The sequence below is a fragment of the Culex quinquefasciatus genome, chromosome 1, assembly GCF_015732765.1.
Source record: "Culex quinquefasciatus strain JHB chromosome 1, VPISU_Cqui_1.0_pri_paternal, whole genome shotgun sequence".
NCBI lineage: Eukaryota > Metazoa > Arthropoda > Insecta > Diptera > Culicidae > Culex > Culex quinquefasciatus.
Window position 1 is genome coordinate 24130373 of NC_051861.1, and position 19300 is coordinate 24149672.

The window sequence follows — 19300 nt, forward strand, 5'->3', positions numbered from 1 at the left end:
GCGAGGGATTTGTGGGTTTTGTGGGAAATTGCCACAATAGACGTTTGAAGAGTTGGGGGGGGGGGGCGCTCTGACGAAAAGAGGGGCGCCCAAGCCAGAGATTAAGCCGATGACACTAATTAGATCGAAACCCTCTAGACCTGCAGGCAGGCCCGACAAGGCTGCAGCTGACAATCCGGACCGATAATCTGAAGCCAAGCGACGACCACAAGATATACACGATGAGAGAAAGGGAAGACGCGTCAGTCGTTCAAAATCAAACACTTCAATTGAATTTGGGGCGTTTTGGGGGTGGATGGGGTGGAACCAACCTGTTACGTGCATCGTGTCAATCCGATGAAGGCGTGAAGTCGGCGCAAAAGCCTGCACTGCATTGACTTTCGATTTGTCCGATGAGTAGAGAGGAGGCTTCGGGTGCTCACAAAGTAAACCAAACAAACCGCAGAACGGACCACAAAATGCTGTCTGTTATTGTATTATCTTTTCGGGTGAAGCCCGTCACACCAACAGGGAGGAGGGAGGAGCGTTGGCCACCGCAAATTTGGTCCGGGCTGTTGCCTTTAAATCGAGTGACGTTGAAATTTGCATTCCGATGCAGCACACGGGAGTGGTACACATTCCACTCTATGGAAAGTAAACAGTTTGGAGCGACTAGAAGATGAGTCCCAACGTCCAGGGGCGCGTCAAAATCAATAAAATCGAAAATGGGACACTTAATTTGAGTTGTAAACGTGGTCAAGTGTGTCCAAGAATTACGGGTTTCATGTAATTTAAATGCTTTGTTTAAGACTCAGAAAATAATTAAAATTATTTTTTCTTGAAAAGGGCACTTCTTGAAAATATTATTTTTTCATGTTTTTCACTTTTTTAAAGAGTTCTACTTCAGAAGGGCTCAAATTGAAAAGTGCTCAATTCGAAAAAGGCATTACTTGAGAAGGGCTCTATTGAAAAGAGCTCTACTTGATACGAGTTCTATTCGAAACGAATTTTACATGGGGCACTAATCGAAAAGAGGGTCTACTTGCAAGGGGCACTAATCGAAAAGGGCTCTATTTGAGAAGTGTTCTATTCAAAATGGGGCACTAATCGAAAAGGCTCTACTCGAGAAAGGCTCCATTTGAAAGGAGCTCAAACTGAAAAAAACTTTAAAAGTTGTAGTGCAACTAAAAATTACAAAAAAAAATAAATAAATTCAACCCTGTTTCCGAGATTTCCCAGAACCGGTCACGGCTCCACCTTTGAAAGGATTGACATGTCACCCCGAGAACCGATTGCATCGCAACAAAAAAAAAAAGAAACATCTCTTCGAGGCAGATTCATTTTTCGTGTCCGCCCCGAAGCCGCTAAACTAATTTGACGTACGATTGAACTTTTCTGATTGTGAAACATTGCTGCTGCTGGTTCGACCATATTTCAAAAAATTTTCCCTCAAGTGAGGGGAATTTATGATTCCCTCGAGGGGGCGGATCGTCCTTCACACTATTCCGATAGTTGTCCGGCGAATCGAGGTGGGAGGGATGAGTAATTTGAGGTTATGTGTCGTCTGGGACATTGAAAGTATGCAAATCCGAAAGAAATATGGGTTCTAGTTGTCTTACCGAGGACTGTGGGAGTGCCGCCTCCGGAATGTTCTGTGCGATTTTCGATTCACTCACCTGTAATGAAAGAGAAATAAATCAAATTAGATAAAGTTTGTTCAGATTGAAATTAATCAAATATTAGTACCAGCCTTCATGATAACTCTCTTGATTTGATTGCCTCATAACAGCTTCACATTTCAAGCTAGCAATAAAATCCAATAACATCAAGAATTTACCAGAACTACTAAATGTAACACATGTGCTTGGCAACAACAAGTGGCAGTTGAGCAGCAAAAAACGGGAAAAACTTCACCCCCATTTTCCCGCGAATGCACCCCCGACTGTTGCGGCAGTTTACGAGCGCGGGCAATAAATTCAAATCTGTTGCTCGCGTGTCGTGCACTTGTTGATGCTGGTTGGAATGGTGAAGAAGTGGGACGAAGTCCGCCCTCCCACGAGCAACTGCACCCACTCCGAATCTGAAATTAACCCTTCAATTAGTCGGAATTGGAATCCGACAAATTATTCGATAATTATAGGACCGCGTGGTCTCTTCCACCACGTAGCTCAGTCCACAGGACTCTAGTATCAGTGCGTTTCTTCGCCGTGTGCTGGGAAGCCCCTAACTCGGCTAACTGATTTGTGTTCTACGGTTCCAAAAACTAGCTTTGTTCACAGTTGTAAATGAATTACTTCCGCACGATTTCCGCTGGCGGGCTGTCGAATGACGCACAGAGAAAAAAAAAACGTTTTGTTTGAGGCTTAATCTGATTTTTAGAAAACAGCAACTTGACTGACTGGTGTCATTTTTATTAGCCCTTTTCTTAATTTATGTTTATTTATTTATTTTTTTTTTAGTTTTCTAACGCCCTTGGTTCTGTTATTGTCCTTTCAAAACAAAAGCCATTTTCAAAATGCGCCCTCAAACTGATTTCACAAACGCCCTTTCTTCAAAGCGCACCCACCCTTTTCTTTTGGTATGTTAGACTTGTTTTTATTGCAAGTCTGGAGTTTCTTTTAAAGAGGTCCAATAAACAAAATTTCCAGTTTTTTTTTTGGTTTTAGGGTGTTTTTGAAACCGTTTTAAGTTAGGGGTGTTAAAAAAGACCCAAAAAGCAAAAACTCAAAATTTGATTTCCAAAAAAAACTCCAGAAGTGCCCTTTGCTTGCTAGTGCCCCTTTTTCGTAGCTAGCGCCCTTTTTTGAAAATGCCTTTTCCTGAGCTAGTGCCCTTTTTAAGCAAGCCTTTTTCTTAGCTAGTGCCCTATTTTTGTTTTGCTAGCGTCCATTTTAAAATAAGAGCTTTTTTGAAGCGCCCTTTTCTTTTTTCAGTACCTTTTTCTAAGCTAGATCCCCTTTCTTTGCAAGCCCCTTTTTGGAAAATGGCCTTTTATGTGCTAGCGCCCTTTTAAAGCAAGTGCCTGACGCTTTTTTGTAGCGTCCTTTTTTAGCAATAACATTTTTTGAAGCACCCTTTTTTTCGTTAAGGTCCTTTTGCTCAGCTAGATTCGTTTTCTTTGCAAATGCCCTTTTCTTGCTGGTGCCCTTTATTTAGGTGACCTGAAAGGGTTAAAGCAAGTTCTTGGCAAGCGCATTTTTTGTTTTTTTTTTTCTTTTTAGGCACATAGATCTAGGCACATAGCAAGCGCCCTTTTCATAGCTAGTAATTTTTTAGCAAAATCTTTTTTTAAGCGCCCTTCTCCTTTTTACTACCTTCTTCATAGGTAACTCCCTTTATTTGCAAGCGCCCTTTTCTAGCTAGCGCTTTTTTTTACAACGCCCTTTTCTAGCTAGCGCTTTTTTTTACAACGCCCTTTTCTTTTTTAGCACCCTTTTTTAACTAGCGCCCTTTTCTTTGTTAACGGCCTGGTTCAGTTTTTTGCCTTATCAGATAAAGTTTCCTTTTTTCTATTATTTTTAAAACGCCCCCAAACAATTAATTTTTGCTGAGGCCTTGAGGGATTCAAGCTCTCTATAGCAAATATCTTATTTCTTACTTTTTATAAATATTTTTCCACAGTGTCACCCCCGAAAAATAAAAACAAACGCTCCTCACACCCGCAAGTCTCACGTCATTCGACAACCTCCTAAATTTATGCATAATAACGCGTGGAAGGGCGTCACACCCCCTCTTTTTCCAGGGCGCTCCCCCTTAAGGGACCAACCTGGAACCTGCACCTGCGTTACGTCGCCGGCTACCAACTGGGGCTCTGCTGAGTTTAATTTAGATTCTGGTAATTAGTCCCGGTTTTCCGCGCGACATGCCCCAGTCGATTGGGTGCGTACGTGTGCGTACATATGAGGGGTTGGGCGGAAGGAGGGCGCCACGTGCAATGGGGTGGAAAATAATGTGATTTAATCATCTTTTGGGTTTTGTGCGCCATTTTGACGCGTGAATTGCCATAGTTTGTTACGATAATTGAGGGCGCTTGAAGCGCACTGAATTTAGCTCCAATTCTTCTTCTATTCAAATTTAATAAAGTGTACAAAACGTTCCTCCAACAAACCCCCCGTCGTTGGCGCCTCATAAATTTAATTAACAAATCACCGGGCGTCCCCACCACGTTACAGGAGTTAACCGGGAAGTTTGTCTAGGTTCGCCCTTCTTCCCCCATTGAGGTAGTTAGTTATACAAACAGTTTCCGGACGTCGTCGTCGCCGTCGAAGATTGCAACCAGCTGGGAGTACTTTTCTGCTAAAAATTTAATTAAATTTCGTTCAAACCACCAGCCAGCCGCTCCTCAGGTGGAAAACCTCGCACCAACCTGGGTGTGTTTGAGTATGAGTGTAGTGAAACCAGAGCCCACATCATAGGAAGGTTTTTTTTTTTTATTTGGAATGGTTTACAGCGAAAAAAAAACTACTAACTGGTACCAGCGCCGACTAGGTAGTGTATGAAAGACAGAGAGCTGGGAAATTTTTTGGCAGCTTTGATCCTGGGCCCTGGCCAGGATTGCATGATGCGGGAAACTACCCAAACTCCTAGCCTGGTCGACCTGGTCGCTTGTGAGAGTTGTTTGTACGTTACAACGACTAAAGCTGGGGATTTTAATCCCTGTGCCATCACGGCTGCCAGAGTTCCGAACACGAGCGGTGGATTAATCCTTAATTTTTTGGAAGGATGAACCCAAAAACCAGGCGACGACGGGACGGGATTATTGCGAAATTTATTTGCTGGCTGCTGGAAGTGGCAGCCCAGGAGTCTTTGTGGCAGGGCTTTTTCGAAAATTCAGTTTGATATCTTGGCTGGAAGCGATTCTGGGATGGCTTTTAGTCATGCTGAGAAGGTCCTTCACTACATCACTAACTACAAAAAATATTAAAATCTTCCAATCAGAACATGATACAACAGTTCTAAGAAATTCTAAATAAGTTAAAGCATTTCTAAACAGTTCTTAGCAATTCTGGTCATTAAAAAAATCTAAAATTGTAAAAATTAATTAATTTTACACCATGAATTTCAATAAGTATCATTAAAATCGTTGCATTTGAATTAGTATTATCCTGCATCTGTTCAAAACTGAGCTGAACCTGGTAACCCTTTAGGGGAGAGTGGGGAGACTTTTATCGCACATAACTCTGTAAATTTCTCACAAAACTATGAACTTTTTGCATGAATTGAAAGCTTAAACATTCTACTATGTTTGGTTGATAAGGATATTTTATCAGAAAAAAACTCTTCGTATCATGCCAAGAGTTTTAAAAAAATATTTTAAACCGGCATTTTCAAAATGTTGGAGGCAATTTGATCCCCCTTTCAACATTTTGAAGAAATCTTATGCATAATGTTTCTTATCCATTCAAACTTTTATTTTTCTATAAGTTACAGCAATTTCACATTGACACAAATTTTACACACAAAATGGGCATGTTTACAAAAGCTGGTAATTTTTGTTAACAAAACTTTTGAAAAATGGTTCAAACTGCAGTAAGTTAATTACAACTATACTAAATGAAACTATGTACGAAAACCCAGCCCAATTTTTTAATCTTGAGGCTGATTCCAGTGACTGTCAAAATGCAGGGATTAAGACTCCCTAAACGCACTTTTTTAAACAATTGATTGTAAAAATAGTATGATGATAAATTTAACGTCAAATGCGTAAGGGTTTTGGAGTTGATATGTTTATCAAACAATTCACGTATGAAAAATATTTTTTTGAATCATTTTTGAGTGTTTTCTATACTTATCAAAACAAAGAAAAAAGATCTCTTGGAAGTTTTTTGCAGCACTTTTTAGAAAAATGTGTGCAACTCAATCTAAATTTTTTTTATTTTTTTTTCTTTGTTTTCTACAATGAGTTTTACTCAATTTCGCACAACTTTCTAGAACAAAGCTGATTGTTTTACCCTCATGCTGACAAGATACAGGCTTGGGATCAAGTGTCCCCGGGGATCAAGTCTCCCCACTCTCCCCTACAAATTCTAAATAATTCTAAACATTTCTAAACAGTTTTAAGCAATCATGCACAGTCAACTGAAGAACTCTTAACAATATTACTAATTTATTAGACAATTATGAGCATGAAATAGCAGTTCGAAGCAATTCTAAAAATATCCAAGCATTTCTGAACAACACATTATAGCGAAAAACATTTATTTTGCCTTCCTCACCATACTGAGGAAAGGCTAAAAAATTACTCGAAAATTAAACATCATAATTTGACGTCCTAGACCCACCTTCACGTATACCTATCGACTCAGAATCAAATTTTGAGCAAATGTCTGTGTGTGTGGTGGGATGTTGATAAAAAAAAATTGCACTTGGGTCCGGATCTATGATACGATCTGTCGTTAGATAATCTAATCTAATCTAATCTAACACAAACGCAGCCAGTCCGATGAAAGCATGCTGGAAAGTCTTGTGATAAGATTACGCCCCAAGCACTTTTCTTGTCATTATTAATAATTGTAGTACATCCGAGAACACCCGAAAATGTATTACAAAAATTAAAGCGGCCAGCCCTACTGCGTTGTGTTTACCGCAGAGAGGATTCTGAGAACGGATCACATTTCACAGAATCTACAGGGGAGGAAGGATGCGTGGACATACCGTACCAAACGCTCCGGTTTGTTATTGCGTTATTGTTGTGAAAGTTGTGTTTAGTGTAATGATATATAGTACAATGTAATATAATAAATGAATATAATCAATAACTTTGTTTAAGATACTAAATTACCTTCGTAACCAGCTGAAAAATAATAAATTATTAAAGGAAATGAGGCAAAGCGTACAGTACAGCGTAGAGATTGAGATTTTAGAGATTGTATGAAATAATGATATTTTAATGAGAATTTTGTTAGATTAGATAGAAAGAATCATAAAGAAGAAAAGATTTAACGGAATTTAGAAACGTGAGAAAAATATTGAAATATTTGAGAAACAAATATTAGAAATTCTTTGCAAAGGATACAATCTGGAAGCACTGTAGGGCAAGGGCAATGACACGTCAGACAACGCTGAGCTACCTGAGCTCCTCCCTCACACGACAAACAGTGCTAATCGTTGGTCTCCCGTTCCTCCCAGGCAGCACCTCCCTGCTTCAAGCTTCCTCTCAGCAGCAGGGTGAAGTTTGGTAGACTCCCCTCTCACCAGTTACCACCTCTCCACCCCGCGTCTTTCTCCGAGCCGATCGCGTTCAAAGTTCTAGGCAGCTCACAACAAACACCCTCGTACTGGGGTACGGCGGAGAGGGGGAGTCATCGGCTGACCAACACCATCTTATTCCACCGCCGCTGTCAACGCACAGTCACTGTTGCACCACACTTGCATGCAAGTTGAGCACTTCGAAGTGTGTTTAGGTCAGGTCACACTACCGCGTGCAATTTTCTCTCACGACGGCGCTCGCAAAAAAAAAACACAAAGGTGGTCAGAAACGTCACCGCCGACCGAAAAATAATTCGTTCAAAACGCACAAATATCCAACAAAAAGGGCAAACTTCACAATTTTCGCGACTAACTTTTCGCGGCCGACCGAATGACACTAAATTAGTAGGTCCAATCTTGGAAATTCGCACTGAAATCGCGATTTAAATGAAGCTGCCTTACACACACGACATTCGTCAAACGCGCCCGTAAGCTCTCTCCGCCATCTATGATACGATCTGTCGTTAGATAAGTTATCAAATTACCTTTCCAACGAGTTAAAAAGATTGGAAATCTGACAGAGAGAGCACATAAGTGCCCTGAATTATGAAGATTTGACTACCCAATATAACGGTATGAATAATAAGTCAAATTGATAGAACACTGTGTGCCCTGCACGGAGAAAAAAGAGTTCCCAAAATCGTGAAAAAGCGTTCATGAAAATGAGAACCACGAACAAAGTGTTCAAATTTCAAGGGTACGTTTTTCGATATCGTACCATGGGATTGGAACACTTTGTTCGAGGTTCTCATTTTCATGAACGCTTGTTCACGATTTTGTGAACTCTTTTTTCTCCGTGTGTTGTGTCTATTTTGGATAGCATAACCCTTTAAATGTAAGGAAGGCACCAACCACCTTAGGGTGGATTAAGTAACGTTTGCATTCCAAGCAGTTTTCACCCTGAATCAGCTCAAACCAGAACATCCACCTGCCAACAATAGAACGCCGATTGCTTATCATATCGGATGACGCAATTAAGTTCAATTTCACCACACAACTGCTCCCTGTTCCGGAAGGGAGGCAGCGCAGAACCTCAATTTGCTGCCGTCAAATTTGATACCGCCGACAAATTTGACCTGCCAAATTGACCAAACAGTAGGCCACACGATGGACCGCCGGTATTAAATTACGTGGTGTCCCTTGGCCTCCAACTTCTGCTCTTTTTTTTTATTTTCGAGGCAGCAAACAAAGCGTTCGCGTGAAAAAAGGGCCGAGCAGCCCGGCGCGGGAAAGCGGCCCCAGCGCTTTATCGCTATTTTTCCAGTCGACTCACGTTTCACAACGCACGGCCGCGGTCCTCTGGTATTTTATTTGCTTAGAAGTGCCCCCACCCGGAACTGTGGTTTTAGGAGGGGGCGCATAGGGATCAGATTCATACATAAATGGGTATTTATGTTTGCACAACACAGGTTTGAGCGGCATGCTGTACCCTTTGACCGCGCTGGCCTCGTTGAAGCGTCCCGGGTCATAAAATAGGCTAGTGGGTAGTGTCCTGTCAGCAGGTTTGCTCACACCGAAAATTGGCTTGACTACCTCAACGGTTCTAAACAATTTTAAGCAATTCTAAGCAACTCTAAACAATAATTCTATACAATTCTCAGTAATTCTGAGCGATTCTAAACAATTTAAACAATTCAGCAACGTTATTGAGTCACATATAGGTTTTTTTTTCATTCATGGCATATTAGCTGGAATGTCGTCGGATGATTTTAAGAATTTTAAGAAGGATCTGTCAATAAAATAGTAGATCAAGGTGCACGTATTGATTGAACTAGGCCACTCTACACAGAAAAAAAAATGTAAATTTACCCAACACTGAATCCATGTTTCTGACGTAAACATGCTCAATGTAAATTTGAAAATCAATGTAAATAGTTGTATAGCATTTAAACAGCCTTGATGTAAAATGAGATTCAATGTAATTCATGATTAGCTCGTAAACACAACTTTTGGTTCTGGCAAATCCTCAATTTGAAATTATGAAAAACATGTAAATTTACTTTAGATGTAAAATTTTCGAAATGTAAACTTTAAAAACATTTAAACTTAATGTTATTTTACGAATGACAGCTCAAGAGGAAAACAAAATCAAATTGATTCATTGTTATGTTTGATGTGCAGTGAACTGGAAGAGTATCTAACCTCGTCAAAAGTCAAACAAAACAAACTTCAATTGGAAGAGGAACTTTGTTTGGGTCAAAACAAAACAAACTCTAGCAAAACAATGCAAAAAGGCCGTTGTGGGTTTTTTTATAAAGAATGTGTTCTGTTTACGCTAGAGGATGTTCACATATGGCATGAACGGGACGAACTCTTTGTTTACAAACCCACAACGGGCCTTTGGCATTGTTTTGCTAGAACTGTTTACTTTGGAAATCAGGGTTCAAACAACGCAAACAGTTTAAATTTCGCCAGAGTCTATTAAATATAAGAGTTTAGCGAAAAGTGATTCAGTTGCCCTCATCCAGTACAGTTGATTCCAGAATCCCGGGGTCGCCAGAACTTCCAACAGCTTCTATGAATGTCTCAGCCATAAAAGAAAAGGATTTCGGAAGTATCGAAATCTTCAAAAACTAATACAGCAAATGGAAAAGGTTAATTTCACAATCTTACAACTTTGGAGTAATGTTTGGTAAGTAAACTTACACAGTCACTTCTTAAATAGTTCATTTTCATGATTTTAGCATAATCTACAGCTTCAAGCTGCTCGTCCAAAATAGTAATTAGCTCCCCTCTGGGCCTGACAAAAGTTACCGGAAACAGGCTTACCCAGATTGTCTCCGTTGCGGTTTATCAACCGTGGCTCGTAGATAATCAACTTGCCATTCTGCTTTATACCTGAAACATGATGGATACTGGTTCTCTCCGGCGGAATCGACGTAATCCAAAGCATCTCTCTTGGCGTCATCCGACCTGGGGATGTTTCCGGCAAGCCAGTTGAGCTTCGGAATTTGTCAGGTTTCTTCCAGCTGGGCACAACTGAATCCACTTCTTATTTTCACTAGTATGTACTAGATTATCTGAAAGGTAATTTATATCCAAAATGAAAACTAAATTTCGTAATTGTTGTGAAATCTTCTGAAATTATTGAAAATTTGTTTCTCTTACCAAAAATTTTACTTCGTCAACGCCCAAGAAAACAAAATTTAATTTGACCGGTTTTGCTTTTGACAATTCTCCCCTGAGACTGAAAATGTTGAACAGCGCAAATCCATGATTACCCAAAATAATGCCCTCACTTGAACTCTACACTTTAAGTAATTTTAACTCTTTTTGCCTCTGGTAACCTCTTTTAGGGTTTCTCCGACACGAAACATGATAAGGCACCATCCACAAATTGCGTTACATTTAAGAGGTCAAAGGGGAGGGGGGTCTAGAGGTTCGTGATGAACCATACAAAATGAAGTATGGTTTGGGAGGTAGAGACCCTAAATAGGGAGACTGGTCAGACTTTGCTAAATCGTTCTGGCAACGTATTTTTTGAGCTTGCCAACACTGCCAAGTTTTGCTGGGCGTAAAGCTTGGCTTAAAAGGCTAGTATGGAGATCGGAAGGAAAGGGGTCAAGAAACAGCTTTACGAACAGCAGAACAAAGGAGAGGGAGCGTTTTCTTGGGGCTTTTCTTCACCCTCTCTGGCTTGCTTTCGCTGCCGCTGCTGCCCATTTGAAATTTTTCTTGACCGGTTCCTTCCGATGTGCATACACCGCTAAAGGCAAATGCTCGTTTGGATACGTCAAACTCGTGTCTGTTTGGGTACGTCAAATTAACTTCGACCAGTCTCCCTATTTAGGGTCTTTATTGGGAGGGGGTAGGGGGGCCTAGAATTTCCAAAAACTTGTCCACTTGGTTTGACACTGCCGTAAGGGAGCGTTCTTTTATTACGTAACGCAGATGGGGGGGGGGGGTCTGAGGCCATGTTCCGCTCCATACACATTTTTTAAAATTTGCATGGAAATTTTGTAACGAGGGAGGTAATAAAAGAACGCTCCCTAAGTTGTGAAAGGATACACTCAATGTTTACATTTCTAGAGTTATTTTTGAAAAGATCCTAGAAGCTTTTGTCTTTCATATGCTTATAAAGGACTTAAAAAAATTGATTTGTTTATAGGACATCCCAATAAACCAGGGGTGCCCAACCTTTCGAAAGAGTTGGTTTTCCTGAAGCGGTTGCGGGCCGGATATTTTTTATTACATTTTTCAAATTAATAATGGTTTAAAACAAATGCTGGTAGTATTTATGAAGCATTTTTTTCAAATACTTTTAAAATAAATTCAATCCCAATATAAAATTAACAAATTCAGGAAAATTCATTAAATCCTGCAGTTATTTAGCAAACAAAAACAATTTTACAAATATCTCTGATATTTGAATCTGAGTAAAATCGATCGATCGAATTGAATGTAAACTAATTCAAAAACTTACTACAATGTTAAGGCTAGTCTGCAGATCGGAAGGAAAGGGGTCAAGAAACAGCTTTACGAACAAAGGAGAGGGAGCGATTTCTTGGGGCCTTTCTTCACCCTCTCTGACTTGCTTACGCTACCGCTGCTGCCCATTTGATTTTTTCTTGACCGGTTCCTTCCGAAGTGCATATATCGCTTTAATTGGAAATTTTCGAACTAATATAAAAAAATGTTTCGATCACAGACCCGAAAAAGACGAAGAACACATAGATAACTTATTTTAGAGTATAATAAAATGGATGAAAAGTTACTGGGCATTCCTCATTCATAAAGAAGCATAAATGAATTGAATTTGAAATTGTTAAATTTTGTCTGAAAAATCTGAGAATGTCTTTCAAAGCTTGAACATTTCATTCCAACGAAAACAAACAACGTTGTTTTAAAGTAAAAAGGCCGTTGCAAATATGCGGGCAAATACGGGTTGGATGAAATGACCTCTCGGGCCGGATCCGGCCCGCGGGCCGTATTTTGGGCAGCCCTGCAATAAACCAAACAAAGGTACCCAATAAAAAAAGTAAATAATATTTCTGAAATCTTAATACAGATTTTTCTTCTATTGATACAGATAACAGATACCATGCAAAAATCTTACAATTTCAGTCACAGGGGCTGTCAATTTTTCCTCGAGCGAGCTGTCACTACTCGACCTTGAAAAAGAGTGTTTTTGTTATTGCGCCAAATTCGTTCCTTTCGTGTGATTTCATGTTTTCGTTTGCCTTCCGAGTGAGAGTTCGATTTTACGCTGGTTAATTTCTTACATTTCGCTACATTTTTATTATGAACGTTTCGCGTGAAGTTATTTCACTTTATGCCATCCGCGGTCGTTAAAGCAAAAGAGAAAAGCACAATTCTGAGTTGTTTAAATTTTTGGCGTTGACAGAGAGCAAAATCTGTCGCAAATTAGTGCCTTCCAGAAGAATCCGTGAATCCGGGACAATGTCGTGCACAACCAATCTGTTTCGTCGGTCCAATCTACCGTTCATCAATTATGTAGGTTTGTTTTGGTTTGCTCCATGTTTGGTGTGATCATAATGCATAAATCGTTTTTTTTGTAGTGCTAGTGCTGTTTCCCACCATCCTGTTGCACCTGTCGTTGCCTGGGCAAAGCATAAAACCGTCAAGGAGGTCGAGGCAGATTACTCGTGAAAACAAAACACCAGACGGCGAAGGAATCAACTCGAATCAGAAAGGTCCAACTTGAAAGTGACCCGTTCTGGACGGCGGCGACAGCGAAATTCCTCTTGCAAGCCAAGCACTGGGATGTTTGCACGTCCGCATCCCGTGAGCCGCCCGACGATGCTTTTCTTTCCGAGCGAATTTCAGCATCGGGATTGAAATGGTTATAAAGGTATGTAGTATTCTTTTATTATCACACCAAATTACTTTCATTTATTCACGAGTCAAATAGTTCATCATGTTGCAATTAAGCTAGCTTTTTACTTGACAAATAGTTGACGTATCGTGCTGGAAAGACCAGGACTGATTCCGCTGCCAACGACTTGTCGTATGACAATATGGGCAAAGCTACAGATCATATCAAACACTGCGAGGTACCGACAAGTAATGCTTCATACTAATACATGAGAAGTTTACGGGGTACGATGCGGTTTGCTGAACTGTGAGTATTTCATATTTTTATCCTCTAATAAATTCCGCAAAGTTAAAATCACAATCTGCATAGAACATGAAGCATTTGTGCATTTTGTGTAAATTGATGTCACTCCGTTGAATTTAAAATCTGATACTATTTTTCAAGCTAAAGGTCGAATGCAGTTTGAAATAATTCTTTGATAAGCATTGATTGAATAAATCCATTGCTTAAATCGATTAGAAATGCTTACAATAGAGTGATCTTTTGAACTGCATTTCGACCATTTATGCATTTGAAATTTACATCAGATTCAAAATTCAACGGAGTAAAAAAAATTTGAGCCTCGGTAAATTTACGTAGATTTCATCGGAAATTTACATGTTTTCGAAGCGCTGTTTGTTCTACACGATTACATCGGATGGCATGTAAATTTAAAATGAAGTTGATGTAAATTCGCATCATTAATGACGTGCACTTTTGGTACATCATAAATGATGTAAATTTACCCGATTTTTTTTTTCTGTGTATAGATAATGAGTAACATAAATCCAAGGTAACCTGATTTGATGGCTAAACAAAAAAGAATAACATCAATTTTGACGTTTAATTTCCCCACTGGGAAATTCTGTATCAATCACTCCAACCAAAATCATAACTTTCAAAAACCACCAGCTTCAGAAAACTTTGCCGACACAAAACCATCCACAGAGCGTTCTGACAGATCGATAATGACACAACAGTAAAAGTTACTTTATCGCTGAAAGGCAGAAACCCTTCCATTACCCACCGTCTTCTACCCACCGCAAAGCTTCGCCCCATTTTTAAACAAAAGGCAAAATTCTCGCGACTTTTCGTGCATTTCTTCATGTGGAAATTTGCACGGAAAAGTCGCGACGACGGAACGGGTGCGGGGACCCATTAAATATGCAACGACACTTACAATGCGACACATGGCAAAGTTGTACCCACCCACTCACGTGAAGTACAACCCACTCACTCTCCCACATAGACAGGTGCAACAATTGATAATCTCCTTCGACGCCGTTCTTTGTTGTCACTCAAAGAAAAGTTTTTTCCCACATTCAGGGACACCCCCCTTCTATTGTTTTACAGCGTTCAGTGACACTTGCACCCACCCCACCGATCATAACTTTCACCCACCGACCGCTATTTTCCAACGCTGACTCGTTCGAAACATTTGATTGCGAAGAAAACTGACTCCATTCAATATTTATTTAAAGTGGTTAAAGGAATTCTCGAGGGTGGACCCCTCAAACACCCTTCCCCCTGTTCAACAGTTGAAAAAATTACTGCAGAATGACTTACCGAACCCGGTCCGGCGAAGCAGAAGGAAAACTTTCACCCAGTGGGTATTACTTCGTTTTTCCTACTGCTATAGTTTTTTTTTGTTTCTTCTATTTAACTCTCGGCTCGCTTTTCTACAGTGATTTGAGTGGAAAAACTATGGCTTGCACATCACTCCCCCTCGCCGATAAAGTTGTTGTTTGCAAAACTATTGTGCCAGACGCTCGACGACGACGACGAAGTGAGGAGTTTCGGATTTTTATTCTGCACAGTTTCCACTTTCACGGCACTTTTCCGCAAACATATTGGAAAGTGCAGTTTTGTGCGCTTCGGGAAACTGGAGAGGAAAATTGGTGGAAATTTAAAGTTCGTCGGGGGGGGAGATGATGAAAATTGGCAGTTTCAATTGGTTTTGGGTGATGTTTGGCTTTTCGCAGTTTGTTTCTTTTTTTTTTGGGGTGAGAGGATTTTGTTTCAAGATTGGTGAAATGTTTTGCAATTAATTTGTGATTGAGCTTTGCGGAGTTGTGCAGTTGTTTTTCATTTATTGATGAAAGATATAAGTAAAATCTTTTTTACACTTGTTTGCAATGAATGCCACACAAAATTAAGTTGCATGCAATAGTGGTTAAAATCATCGAGTGTCATCTATTAGCGAGTAGGAAAAGCGTTTGAGCTTTAATACCGTTTATTTTATTCAAATATTGTGCCAAAATCAAATAAGAGCAATTTTATTCTATTACAAAAAAAAATTATAAAAAATAACAAAAAAGATGAAACTCATTCATATCATCTATAAATGTCATATTAAGAGTTCTAGCAAACTTGAGCGACATTTTTGATGAGTAGCAAGAAACTTGTATAGAAAATTTGCAGCAAAGCTAAAAGACACTTGTCGCCACCTATGAACAAATAGCGTAAACCTATGATTTTTCGAAAAAATGTGTTTTTCCTTCAAAATCAACATTTTTATTAAACTTATGCCGGATTCGGATGAGAAAAATTATTTCCAACAATTTGGTGTGCAACTCTCCAATATTCGTTTGATTTTTCTATGAGAAAATGGTAAATTTAGTAAAAGACAGTAATTTGAACTTTTTGGCAACAAAGCCTGTCAAAAATAAAAAAAAAATGCTAATTTTTTCGTGTTCTGCAACATGTTTTTTTTAAAAAAAAGTTCACAAATTTTTGCGCGCCCAAAAATTGATGTTCATTATACTAAAGCAAAAAATATGTCTCGTCTTTTGCAACCAGTTTCATTAAGATTGATGCAGGGAATCATGAGAAATAAGCGATTTTGTTCTTCAATCCAGCAGAAAGGAATACGATTTTTGGCAAGTAACCTCATTTTGGCGCCACCTACATTTGAAACACAGGCGCGCTGCAAAACCTCAATTGATCATTCAAACTAAAACTTGCATGCAATCCAGATACCAATTCCAAGCGACATTTATCGTTGAACAGGAAAAAAAAAATACTCTCGAACGTAATCATTTTTTATTTATTTTCATAAGTTTGAATTATGTTAATTTTGATACAAAGCACCTGTACAAACATTCAAATTTCCCACCCAGAATAAAAGTCAAACATCATCACTTAACAACAGCTTAAAGCCCTAACCAAATATTTTTCCTCTCAACCCCGCGTGCAGCAAATCCACCAAAATCAATAACCTTCTTTCGACCACAACCCAGGGAAAAACAAACCATTTCCCATATTATCCCGGCTCGCTTCGATAAACCTGTAAAACTTATTTCCCAAAAAAAAAGAGTGCAGAAAAAAGATCCAAAAACCAACAACATAAAAACCCCATCCAAATCCTTCACATCTTCATTCGGAGATTGCCAGCAAAGGAGGGTACGTACGCAAATCGATCCTGGGCGCGGCGCCGGCTGTCGAGGCTGTTTTTCGCCTCACCGCAGAATCAATATCCGTCCAGCCGGTCCAGGCTGTCTGTTTGCAGTAATATCCCGAAGGACGTTCCGCGCTGGTTCTGTTTTTAAAGCCATCGATCTCACTCCTTGAGAGCAGCGCGCACGCTAAACTTTTCGAATATTACACTAACATACGGGGGTTTCCACCACTTTTCCTTCTCATAACGTATGCATTAGGGTTTTTTTTTTCTGTGAGGCTGAAGATATCCAACTTTTCCTTTTGGGTACTGGAAGGGAAAAGCTGTTGCCACACGAGCAGATAAATTCAGCTCTCCGGGGGGTCGTAGAATGTGTTTTTTTTTTTTGGGAAAAAGACGATGAAAGAGGTGTAGCCTGAAGTTATGAGATGGATTTTGTGAAATTTGTAGTTGATAAAGTAGAACCGACTTTGACTCTTTAACGTAAAAAAATTTCAACGATCTAATTGGATGCAACAATTGCATGCAAGTTGGTTCCAATTTACTAGCGACACCTTGTGGTGAATAGAATAAATCGCAGCTTTAAGATCGTTTCTCATCTCAAATTTCCAATGTTTTCACAGCTTTCTTGCGAACAATGCCCCCTAATTGCTGCAAATTCAGCTCGTCATGATTTTAATTCAATTAAAGCGCAGCAGAAGAAGGATTTTCACGACGTCATGAACGGTCGATTTACTAGCTATATTGCAACTGTAATTTGCTAAAGAGCAAACTTATTATTCTCTGCATTTCTCTCATATACACCAGTTCGCTTGAAAAAACGAAGTTTTCCACAAAATAAAACATGTTTTTCAACCGTTCATCTCCCGCGCGCGCACGTGTCCGGGAAAATTCTCGGAAAATATGCTACTATTTATTACTCCAAAGGTTTACTCCTCACTTTAATAGCCCGACGTTATTTTCCTATTATCGTAAACATCTCGAGACCTCAAAGGAGGAAAGGGAACAACTAAAAAGAAGCCCTGGCGCGTGCATCGACGCCCCCAAAACTGCATCGTCGCCGGGAAAACTACTGGAAACTAACTTTTCTCACATGTTCGGACGGCTTCTTCAATGGAGTCCCGACACGAAACGCAAAAATTACGAGGGCGGATCTTTTTTTCGGGAGGGTAAACGATTAAACAACATGGAAACTGGACGGGGTCGTGAGTCCGGAAAATAAAAACCCGACTCGACAGTTTATCGGGAAAACATGCTGCAATTTTAATGTTGTTGACCAGTTTGGGTGAGACGTTTTTCCTCAACCTGACGAAGTAACACTTTTTGCGACGAGTTGTCAAGAATGCACACGATTAGAAGCAACACTAGTTTTAATGGGTTTGCTATTGCTGTGAGTTACTTGGCTTGAGATATGGAGCGATTTATTGGGATTTGTCACGAAAGCTGATTAAACGTTTTTGAAGAAGTCGATACAATGAGAATTTGTCCAGACATTCTTCAAAGTCATTGCATAATTTAAAGAAAATCTAGTTCTCAGAATTTCAAATACAAAAATATTTCATTAGAAACTACTTAAAAAATCTTAAAAATCCTTATTTTCATAAAATGCGTTAAAAAATGCAACAAAAAATTAATCAACACTTCAAACAGTTTCCTTTTAAAAACAAATCATCAATTTAACCTTCTCAAACTAAAAAAGTGCAAAAATGTTTTTTTAATGATTCTGATACTAAAAAAACGAAAAGGGCGCATCTGATCTAACCTCCATTTTTTTATTTTAGTGTGTCAGATAACAAAAAAAAATATGATTTTCAAGATTATAAAAATTGTCATTTAAAAAATACAACTTTTTTTTTGGAAACAACATAAACATATTCGGAAACGCCCTTGGAAGGACGTTTCATAAATAGTTTCAAATACTGTTAACTATTATGTTCATTTTAAACAATCAGTCCCAATTTGAAAATTACTAATAAAATACTGCTTTTTGAATTTGTCTTAATAAACCAATAGCCCTTTTAAGGGCGTTTCAGAAAAAACAACCAAAAATTCATCAATTCTTAATACAATTTCCTTCCAAAATAAATAACCAATTCAAACTTTTCAAACTACAAAAAAAAATCGAAAAGTTTTTTGAACGAATTTAATACTTAAAAGGGCGCATCTGATCTTGTTAATATGTTAACTTTCATTCAATTGAGTAAAAATATCGGTTTTGACATTAAAACATTACAACTTTATCGAAAACAACAAGACCATATTGGGAAACGCCCTTTGAGGGACGTTTCAACAATAGTTTCAAATACTGTGCTCCGCTTTTTGGCAATGAGGGGCGTATAAAGCATAAAAAACTAGTTTTGGCATATGCCTCAATGGTTCAAAATGCCCTTTTATGGGCGTTTTAAGAAAACAAGCAGAAATTTATGAATTTTTTAAATAATTTCCTTCCAAAATAATTTATCAATTTAACTCTATCAAACTAAAGAAAAGTTTTTTTCAACGTTTCTGATATTAAAGAAAAAGGGCGCATGAAATTTAGTTTTTGTATTCAACACAGTCAAAGTTGAAGCTGTTTTCAACTCCAATTGAATCGAGTAAAATTTTGGGAACATTTTGGGCGTTTCATAAATAGTTTCGAATATTTTTTACGATAATGATTATTTTAAAAAATCATTCTCAATTCGAAAAAAACAGTATTATGAGAGTCGACAAACCATAAAATTTTACTTTTGGAATTTTCTTCAACGATTTAACAAGCCCCTTTGAGAACATTTCAAAGGACACATCCAAAAATTGATGAATTCTTTAAACATGTCCTTCCAAAATAATTAATCAATCATTCAAACTACAAAAAAAAATCA

General features: G+C 38.8%; 1 protein-coding gene across 13 annotated transcripts in view; it reads right to left on the reverse strand.

Annotated features, from left to right (window-relative positions):
- LOC6039090 (polypyrimidine tract-binding protein 1) overlaps positions 1–19300 on the reverse strand; it is a 466473-nt gene that overhangs the window by 139889 nt on the left and 307284 nt on the right. For 3 of the 13 annotated variants that reach the window (XM_038249972.1, XM_038249973.1, XM_038249971.1), the window contains exon 1: positions 1599–1617. The exons of 9 other annotated variants lie outside the window; for them this stretch is intronic. Coding sequence is in view for 1 of the 4 variants with exons in the window: in XM_038249982.1 (XP_038105910.1) it covers positions 1599–1655 (57 nt within the window). In the remaining 3 variants the exon portion in view is untranslated. Of the gene's footprint in view, positions 1–1598; positions 1656–19300 lie in introns of those variants that run through there. One more of the 13 variants, XM_038249982.1, reaches the window with a different exon arrangement.